Here is a 2832-nt window from a genome sequence, read left to right as displayed (position 1 = left end):
TCTGAAAATAAATAATGAAAAATGGTTCAGGCAATTAGCTGAGCATTGAAAAATTTAGACATATGATCGCCTCTTTCAGCGCTGTTTTTCTGCGGTTATTAGATTACCATATTGAATTACTCTGGAGAATACGTGGAGGATTATTAAGTACCGTTCTCATTTCCCGTGGAGTCTTATGTTCTTATCTTAGATGGATGTTTCTTGTGCCATAAAGGAAAGTAATTAATTTTGATGTTTCTCAATTTTACAGTTTATATCATCCCCATTCTCTCCGCACTTTCATCCATCTTCCATTACATCTTGTCACATCTGATCATGCCATCGTGGGAGGCGCTGTCATATACGGCATGCGCAGGTAGTGACAGCCTCACCCCGTCTGCGTGAGGCGGGGGAGGGGGGTTGTCACCGGGGTGAATGTCATCTTCCCCTTTAATAGCTTTCATAATGTTTCAGGTTGTGTGCGATCCCCAGTGTTGACGTGACAGCGGCACCATGGCGGTCGAGGTCCCAGCAGCGTGCGTAGCCCCGGCATCATGGTGGTGCTGTGCGGCCGCCTCGAGGTGGTAGTGGTCGAGGCGTGCGACCTGCCCAACCTCGACCAGAACGTGCTGCGGCCGGAAGGACAAGAGCGACCCCTACTGCGTGGTGGAGGTGCAAGGAGGCAGCGGCAGCCTACATAAAGTCGGGAAGACTTTCACCATAGACGACTGCCTCAACCCCAAGTGGTACTACAAAGTGTCGGCGGACATCAGCCAGGACGTTGCTGGCCTTAGATTCACAGTGAAAGATAAAGACTTGTTATCTTCCGAAACGATCGGCAGTTGTTTCCTGCCTGTGCATACCTTCATAGACAACAGTGCTCCCCATGAGGCAGAACTTGCGCTAGTGAACAGTAAAGGTTTCCAAGCCGGGACACTCAAGGTTACGGCTTCCTTTGTGTACGACAGAAACCAGCCGGGCGTGACCATAGGTGATCGAGCGTGGAACAAAGCGAGTGAACTGAGAGACAGAGTGTCGAGAAAACTCCCCAAATACGGTAACTCGTGCGACTCGATAAGCTCATTCGGCGAGATGGCGTTCCTGCACGGCGTCCTCGACCTGAAGCTGGAGCGGGCCAACAACCTGCCCAACCTGGACAGCTCCATCCTCAGCCTCAGCAAGAAGGACGTCTCGGACCCCTTCGTGGTGGTGACGCTGGAGGACGTGGACGGCGAGCCCTGGAAGATCGCCACCACGCACGTCATCGACAACAACCTCAACCCCGTGTGGGAGGAAACCTTCCGCGTGGACATCTGCCACGACGTGGCCTCCATCACCTTCACCGTCCGAGACAAGGACTTCCTCTCCTCCGAGCAGATCGGCTCCGTCTCTTTCCCCGTCAACACCCTCACCCAGGAGAATGGCGTGCACGGCACCTTCGAGCTTCTGAGGGAGAACAAGAACAAGCGGGCGGGCACGCTGACCCTCTCCATGACGTACAAGCCCAAGCAAGCCGTGCAGCCGTCTTACGAAGTGCCTGAGTGCCTGTTCCCCCTCCGCCTCGACAACCAGGTGCAGCTGTACCAGGACACCCACTGCCCCGCCCTGCCCATCCCCCTCATCGACAGCTACGGCAACGCGTACCAGCCGCGCAGCACCTGGAAGGACATCTACACCACCCTCATGGAGGCCACGCAGTTCATCTACATGGTGGGCTGGAGCATCAGCGCCAAAATCCCGCTGCTCAGGGACGAGGGCGAGGACAACCGCACCCTCGGGGAGATCCTCAAGCAGAAGGCGTACGAGGGCGTGCGCGTCCGCCTCCTGCTGTGGGACGAGCTCACGTCCAACGACCTGAGGAAGACGGGCGCCATGAGCACGGAGGACGAGGAGACGGCCAACTTCTTCCGCGGGACGCCCGTCGTGGTGGTGCTGGCGCCGCGGGACCGCCACACCAAGGACATGTTCTCCACCAAGATGCACTTCACCATGCTCTGCTACACGCACCACCAGAAGTGCGTCATTGCCGACTCACCCATCCTGGAGATGCCCGGACAGAAGAAGGTGGTCGCCTACGTGGGCGGCCTCGACCTCACGGGCGGCCGCTACGACAACCCCACACACCCGCTGTTCCGCACCTTAGTGCGCGAGCACAGGAACGACTTCAGAAACCGCGTGTTTCCGACGCTGACCAGCGCCAACGGGCCCCGAGAGCCTTGGCATGACATCCACAGTCGCGTGGAGGGCCCTGCCGCCCATGACGTCCTCATGAACTTCCTAGAGCGCTGGAGGAAGCAAGCGGCCGACCAGATCGACACCATCGTTCCCCTGCAGCAGATGGACGGCATCGTCATGGACTACCGCTCGTGCGCGCCCGACCGCTGGAGCGTGCAGGTGTTCCGCTCCATCAACACGGACTCGGCGCAGTTCGACTGGACCACCGCCGTGGGCCTCACCAAGAAGAAGGGGCGCGCCTTCGACAACAGCCTCCACCGCGCCTACATCCACAACATCCGCCGCGCGCGCCGCATGATCTACATCGAGAACCAGTACTTCATGGGCAGCAGCCACATGTGGCCCGAGTGCCGCGACGCCAAGGCGGGCAACCTCGTGCCGCTCGAGATCGCCACCAAGATCGAGGAGAAGATCCGCGACGGCGAGCGCTTCGTCGCCTACATCTGCATCCCCATGTTCCCCGAGGGCAAGCCCGCAGACAAGGTGATGGGCCGGACGCGTCTGCTCGCGGGCCGGAGGGTTTTTTCATAAGATAGCGTTGCTGCTACGGTTAGGGGGTCTCATTTGCATTGCGGGGGGATTGTGAAAGTCATTAAGGGCGAGAGTAAAATACTTCAT

General features: G+C 58.2%; 1 protein-coding gene across 1 annotated transcript in view; it reads left to right on the top strand.

The window, feature by feature from the left end:
• The window catches only part of LOC119594111 (phospholipase D gamma 1-like), a gene marked incomplete in the record, with an annotated part of 83379 nt that overhangs the window by 75643 nt on the left and 4904 nt on the right, over positions 1-2832 (top strand). The window contains 2 exon segments of the mRNA XM_037943169.1: positions 454-614; positions 616-2697. Of these exon segments, the coding sequence (XP_037799097.1) occupies positions 534-614; positions 616-2697 (2163 nt within the window).

The sequence above is a fragment of the Penaeus monodon genome, chromosome 33 (assembly GCF_015228065.2).
Source record: "Penaeus monodon isolate SGIC_2016 chromosome 33, NSTDA_Pmon_1, whole genome shotgun sequence".
NCBI lineage: Eukaryota > Metazoa > Arthropoda > Malacostraca > Decapoda > Penaeidae > Penaeus > Penaeus monodon.
This window is presented reverse-complemented; position numbering and strand designations above follow the sequence as displayed.